We start from the raw sequence: 7,405 nt of genomic DNA, 5'->3' as shown, positions 1-7,405 counted from the left end.
CTGATATACCTCACAAACAACCATATGTGGTGGGAAGCATTAGCACAATTCCTCCACTAGCCTGGACCCCAAAAGAGTGAGTCTTTATCTCGTTCTGTTCTCTCTAGTCCTTAGACCATTTGCCTGGTCATCTCTATATGGAAATGTGTTTGGTTGGTAGGGTAGGGTGTGGTGAGTGAAGCTGGCCTTAGGACATCCACCAAGAGTAAAAGGCCCAGAATCATGCAGGGTAGCCTTTTTAATGCCCTTAGGTGACTAGGAAGCCATATCAACAGAACCTTAAGCCACCAGGAAGCTTCATCAACAGCAATAGGGCTTAAACCTTACCCCACTGGGCCAATCTGGCTTTAAGGACAGCTTCCTTACCTTTAAATACAGAACTAGATTACCCTGGTAGGTATTACTCTTATCACAGGACCTCACCATAAGCATAGTGACAGGAATTCTGTCCAGATAGACAAACGAGGAGACTGCTGTTTCATATTTAGAGTACCTGGAAGTGTGGTTATAGCTGCTTTTGACTGATCTTTCTCTTTCTCCCTATACTTTCTTCTGAATAGCCAAGTGAGCTCAGTTGCTGACCTTGGTGAGGATAATAACTAAAAGGTGCTATGCATGTCAGGAAAAAGGGTATCCACTGAAATTTCCTGAGCATGCTAGGTTATGAAGGAAGTTCCTGCCTCCTTTGGTGAGGTGATACGACTGAAAGGCAGGAGACCTGAGCAGCAGCAACAGGAGCAATTTCACCCACTTAAGGTGCCTACTGAACTGTGCATTACACAAATGAACACTGAATTTAATTTAATGAATATTTATTACATGCCCATGCACGAGAAGTTGGCAAGTTCTGGAAACAGACACACACCTGGCTGTCATAGACATTGCAATCTAAAAGGGGATCAGGGTAAGATATAAATATGACACAAGAGAGTGAGGCAAATGCCAAGGAGTGGTTCATGCAAAGTGCTTCTAAGATTTTTCAGTAATTACTTTCACTGAGCTAAAGGGAGACCCCAGAAAATTTCAGAGAGGAGATGACACCTGAGTGAGTTGGGCCTTGAATGGAGTTAGAAAGGAGCAATTTCACACACAGGGGACAGGAACAGAACGAGGCAGAAAGAAAACTGATGTTGCAGAGTAGTCCAGATTGACTGGAACATAGTGTGAAGAGGAGCAAAATGAGAAGAGGCTGAAAATGTGGGTTATGCTCAAATAATGAGGACCAGCAATGTCAGAGTGGTGGGGATTAGGAATTATACTTTAATCAGTAGGCTACAGACCACTGGTAATTTCTGAATCCAGGATTAGCATTATCAGAGAGTGGTACATTAGGAAGATTACCTGGATTAAGACCAGTGGTGGGGACTGGAAACCCTTAGGGAGACCAGTTAAGAGTCTGTTATATTAGATCAGGCAAAATGTAACACACATTTGAATTAGGGTTGCAATTGGTTGTTTTGAGTGTGGGCCATTAATGAAAAGAGGACAGTTTTTGTATCTCTAGCATAGAGCCTGACATATAGTAGGTACTTAATAAATGTTTATTGATTACTCATCTTTACATACTCAGGAACTCTGTCTTTTACTGTAACTAAACTAACTAGCTTATTCCTTAGCATTATCTTGCATTTTCCAGATTCATCACATTCTTGATGGCCACATTTTGGGAATGGAACTTGCTTCCTCCTCATCTCTGCCTAGCTGATATTCTTCTTTTAGCTCAGGCACCATCTTCCATCATGAAACCTTATTTCAAGACAATTATCCATATACCAGCCCCCCAACCTTGATGAAAGAATTCTTTAAAAAAAAAAAAGAAAAGATTTCTTTCTTCTCAAAATTTTCCTAGAGTGTTTTGGATCTCACTATTGCCACTAACCACACTCTACCTTGTATCATGTTTGTGTGAATGTTACATTCCTCCTATTACACCATAAGCAGCTTGAAGGCAGGGATTGTGAAACGTTTTATCTTTGCAGCCCCAGAACCTAGTGCCTGGCACATAACAATGTTTAACAAGTGGCTGTTGAACTGAATTGAGCAAACTACTTACCATTTATGCCAAATTATAATGTAGTATAACTATTACGCCTATCTGAATTTTGTTGTTGTTGTTCTATGTGTGTCTATTTTTCATGTGGCACAGCCATCTGAACTTCATGTTCACAACTACCCCTCCCCCCCAAAAAAAAAGGAGGGGAGAAGAAACCCACCACAGCACAGATCAAGTTAACAGTTTTGGCCTAGAGTGGCAGACAGCTTCTGGACAAAAACCATAACTCCATTCTGGCTAGTAGGTTTGGCCTACTAGCGCATATACGATGGTAGGACCCCAAAAGCCATCTAGTCAAACATTTTCATTTTACAGATGAGGAAACTGAAAACCAAGGAAGGTTAAACAATTTGTCCAAGGCTACACAAATAGTAACCATCAGAGGAAGGATTTAAACACAGATCTTCTAATTCAAGAATTATTGCTTTTTCCCCATACCACACTGCATGTAAAATAGGATGTTGATGAAGTAGTTACAAAGTAGGAGAATGGTTCTGAATAACTTAAACCTTCTTTCTTTTCACTTTCCTGAGGGACCAGTGAAATATCACACTGTGGCCAGTGATGGGACCAAAACAGAAGAGAAAAACGATGAACTAGGTGCTGTAGAATTCTAGGACTGGATTTTTGCTAGTGAATAGCGAAGGATTTCTGATTTTTCCCTTGATCTTGGGAGAGGATAGTTTAGCTCTTTTTAGCTCCATGACCCTGTGAGGTTTGTAGTGCAAATATTATTATCTCTATTTGACAGACAAGGAAACTGAAGTTCAAAGAACTGAAATGGATTATCCAAGGAAGGTCACAAGGATAGCAAATAATGGATCTGGTACTTAAACCTGGATTTTTAGATTCTAAGTCCAGTGTTCTTTCCCTTACACCAAGTTGCCTTTATGGAATCCCAAAGCTCCGACGCAAACTTTCAAGAGGAAGTTAGGTTACCCAAGGGTACCCAGGACAGCCCTAATTCAGTTACTTGTAAAGACTGGACAAACAAAAGGCAGGAGCTAGCTGGATGTTTTCATCTGTCCCAGAAGTTATCAATCTAAGACTTTCCTCTCTAAACCCTGGGCCACTATGTAAAGCTAGGATGATAATCTTGCTTATGGATTTGGGGTTGAGGCAGAAGGGAAACAGCACATCAGAATTCTTTTGTTTTTCCTATCTTTCTTGATTCTTTACATACCTCATCCTCCAGAAATGGATTCAATGTAATTTAACTAGTACTGATATCAAAAGCAACCATTTCAGGAACATCTTTCCCAGACTTTGAACCCTAGGCTTGTGAGGACTTCAGGTAGCACTTTTGCACTTGGTACCCCATGAAAACAGCAAGGTGAGAAGGGATGGAAGACTGAAGTGAGGGACAGAGACTCTTTCATGGTACTACCTTGTGCACTTGATAGCTGTCCAAATGTACTGATCTCTTCCCCAATCAGATCCTGTGCTCACACCTAAGTCTTTGCACAGGCCAGTCTCCTTTGCCTAAAATAGATAACCTCATTCCCTCCCCTATAGACATCCTTCTCTCTTTTCAAGTATAGCTTTCTCCAAAAAACTTTCCCTAACCCCATCCCTAACACACACAATAAGTGACCTTTCCTTCATTGAATTTCATTGTCCACACCAGGGTTGGGGAACCAGCAAGTTCCCCACCCCTGGCAGTGTCATATTTCTCCTTATTTATTTATTTCAAGATAGTGATTTGTATGCATGGCATCCTTTGTTCCCATCCCACATCAAGCTATATGTAACTTCAGTACAGAGTAATTTTTAATTTTGTGTAAAGGTCTCAATCTTTGAGATTGAGACAGCTCTGAGACAAACACTTTGAAAAGCAGCCCAACAGAGAAAAGGCACCTAAAGATGACTGCAGTGTCCAGTTTTCCAGCATCTAATTTGCATATGACTGAAGTAAGGGCTTTGAAAGTAATAGTTGGAAAATTGTTTCACACTTGGTAACCACCTGTTTGGTTTCATCCAGTTTGGTGACATTGGGACAAATATATATTCCCTAGTTATGGTATAGATGGCAGAAATAGGGATTTTGGTTTATCCTCATGTGATAGAAGTAAGTGATCTTAATGAAAAGATCTTGTTTTGGACCAGCAACTCAGGACAGGCTTCTAGTTGAGTCTGGGAAGAAACCTTAGAATTTGCACTGCAATCTTAGAATTGCTTCTTGAGAGCAGGGACTAACTATCTTATGTTTCCATTACTTACTTTACTTACATTTTCTTACTATCACCAGTGCTTAGCACATAGTGTTTAATAAATGCTTTATTCACTCAATTCACTCATTCATCTACTGCTTGCAAGGGCTAATTCAAGGAAGAAAGGGTTTTGGTTTTGCTTTTGCTTCTTTCTGCACTGTCCCTTACTGTCTGACAAATGGAAACTCCTCAGTCTAGCCAAAGGAGCAGACATGAAGAAGCTCTGAAGATCCCAGGCTTAAGGTCTCTCTGTTTCTGTGGAAAAAATATAATGCTACCTTGGAAGCTTAGAAAAGGATTAACTCAAATGGAGCTGCCATTAGTGGCCCCACCCATCAACGAATTGTAGGAATTGTTCCCAAAAGAAAAAGTCCAAAGTCCAGAATTGTTAATTGCTCTAGGCATGGGGTTCACCATGGTAGTATCCATGACACGCACTGTGTGTGTGTGTGTGTGTGTGTGTGTGTGTGTGTGTGTGTGTGTGTGTGTGTTCCTTGGTGGAATGTTATGTTATTAGGCTCTGAGTTTAGTGTTTCTAATTAAGAGTTAATGGAGTTAAATTGGCTGCTTTGTTAAATGGGAAGCACAATGGTGGGGGCTCAGCAGCTATAGTGTACAGTAGGAGAGTATTTTCCCAATAGGGTAACCTCTAGATTCCTGAGAGAATGAATTGTAGCAGTGGGTTGCTCCTCTAGGAATGCCAGACCTGTCCAGAATGAGTGCAAATTGCATGAGTGAGAGCCCAGAGAGAAAGAGAAGGTTGGAGGGGTGAAGAGACTGGGTATCATATTCATATCATATTTATATTTCTAGCACCAGTACAGTTCTTGGCATATACTTGACACTTTAATAAAGAGTGGTTGAATTAAACAGCCATAAAAATTACTCAGAATTGGAGAGGAAATCCTGGACCTGGCTGTTGCTCCCATTATTCCTTCCTACTCTTGCCTGGCCTCCTCCTTTTCCTGCCTAGCTAAAACCTACTCTCCACCTTAAAGATTTATCTCCTCAAGTAAGGGATGGACTTTTAATTTTAAACTCAATCAGAATTTGCAGAATCTCTAGTCCAACTCATACCTGGGAAACAATCTCTTCTACATCATCTCTGACAAGTTCTGTAGCTTCTGCATGAAGTCCACCAGAGATCTATAAGTCCCTACCATCCCAGGGAGTCTACTTCTGGATGGTCTTTTTTTTTTTTTAAGGGACCTGTGATCTCCTTGGTGTAGGGCACTCCTTATGTGGAAATTCCCTCAACTGAAGATTGACAACAGTTGTGCAATTTAAGAGTTTTAGAAGGGGCAGCTAGATAGTGCAGTGGATTGAGCACCAGCCCTGGAGTCAGGAGGACCTGAGTTCAAATTTGGCCTCAGACTCATGACACTCACTAGCGGTGTAACTCTGGGCAAGTAACTTAACCCCAATTGCCCAATTGCCTCACCAAAAAAAAAAAAGTTCTAGAGGTTGCCTGGGGGCACTGAGGGGTTAAATGATTTACTAAGGGTCAACCCAGCCAGGAAATATCAAAGGTAGGACTTGTATGTCACATTTCTACTGTATGTGCGATGAAATACAATAAACATATTAAGTACCTATTGTATGTAGAGTTCTGGTAGGAAACATTTTCTTAGATCATGCTAAAATTGGCCTCTGAACAACTTCTACCCATTGCTGCTAGCTCTGCCTTCTGTGGTCAAACAAAACAAACCTAGTCTCTCAGACCCTCTTTCACATGATAGTCTTTCAAATACTTCTTTTCTCCAGGCTAACCATCATGGTTTGGAATCCCCTTTCCACCAAAAGGACCTATGAGGAAGGAACATAATGTACATTATGTAGACCCTTTGTACATAAAAGTGATACAGTACAACAGAACCTAAATACAAAGCTCTGGAACCATGGTACAGTACCTTGATACAGGTGAAGCTTTAGTATAACAAGATCATTTTTGGTGCTTTCTAATAAATCTCCTTAGATCAGGCCAAGATGGAGCTGCCTTAGACTAAACTCCCCACTATAGTGAGTTGTTCATAGTTAACCTGAGGTGCCATTAATTCTTCACTATCTTCTTAATTATTAACTATACATTTAACCATAATATTAATCTACTATTGCACACAAAGTGTGTCATGTATTATCTTGTCTCTCCAAGTATAATGTAAACTCTTTACATATCTCATGTCTTTTCCCTTTAAAATAATGCTAGGCACTTGTTAGAACCTTGATATGCATTTCTTCAGAGAACAGAGTGCTAAAGAGGCAGGTAGAACCTGAATAGCCGTCTAGGACACAGTTCCCCACCTGTTTGTTCTCCATTCCCTTCTCAGCCTCTCAACCCAGGGTCTGGAATGAAAGAAGAGAGGACTAGTATTCAAAGGCTATACAACATCCAACGCACATAACTTAGGAACAGCCAGGCCCCGAGACAAAAATAGATTTTAGAGCCAGATTATATGTTCCAGGTGCCTAGCTTTAGGGGGAGGTAAGTTATTCTCCACTTACTAGATGAGAGCATTGAGGGCCAGAGACAGGCTAAATAACTTGCCTAAAGTGACTCACCTACATAGAAGGAAAGATGGACGTACCATCTTCGTACCTCCTCTTCCCCCTCCCATATAAAGCATATTTTTATGAGCAGAAGACAATCTCTCCCTACAGGGCTAAAGGTTTCTGTCTTTTTCCTGCTGGGAAAAAAACCAAAAACATCATCAGGAATGAATTCCATTCTCTGTAGGAAAAGCCACAATTGCCAGTGTGGCTCTCTGGACTGGGAGGGCTCTGGTTTGGGAGGCAGGGGTCCATGTTTCCTTGTGATGTCTCAAATCCAGATGAAGATCTTGAGTTTGCTGTGTTAGGGCAGAGCTCCGCTGAAGGTCATGATGGGCAAACACAAGAAGGAGCAGAGGTCAGGTGAGTTTTGAGGTGGTAGGAAAGAAAGTCTCTTGGGCTGTGAACAAAGGCTGCTGTTCTCAGATTTGTAGCAGGGAGAGACTTCACACCTGTTGGGGAAGCCTTGGCTCAGGGAAGGATTTGACAGTAACCTCTTTTAGTCCCACCCCTCTTCCAACCCAGTTCTGAGAGATGGGTTAGTTTGGGAGAAACGAGAGATATGGGGCACATGCAACCCACTCCTCCCCCTAAC

General features: G+C 41.4%; 1 protein-coding gene across 3 annotated transcripts in view; it reads right to left on the bottom strand.

Annotated features, from left to right (window-relative positions):
* Positions 1–795: 795 nt before the first annotated feature.
* PIK3R5 (phosphoinositide-3-kinase regulatory subunit 5) overlaps positions 796–7,405 on the bottom strand; it is an 89,665-nt gene continuing 83,055 nt past the window's right edge. For all 3 annotated transcript variants that reach the window (XM_020966657.2, XM_020966655.2, XM_020966656.2), the window contains one exon: positions 796–7,262. In XM_020966657.2, the coding sequence (XP_020822316.1) occupies positions 7,115–7,262 (148 nt within the window). In that variant the 3' untranslated portion in view covers positions 796–7,114. The remainder of the gene's footprint in view (positions 7,263–7,405) is intronic.

Source organism: Phascolarctos cinereus, unplaced genomic scaffold, assembly GCF_003287225.1.
Source record: "Phascolarctos cinereus isolate Bilbo 61053 unplaced genomic scaffold, phaCin_HiC Scaffold_5;HRSCAF=322, whole genome shotgun sequence".
Lineage (NCBI taxonomy): Eukaryota > Metazoa > Chordata > Mammalia > Diprotodontia > Phascolarctidae > Phascolarctos > Phascolarctos cinereus.
This window is presented reverse-complemented; position numbering and strand designations above follow the sequence as displayed.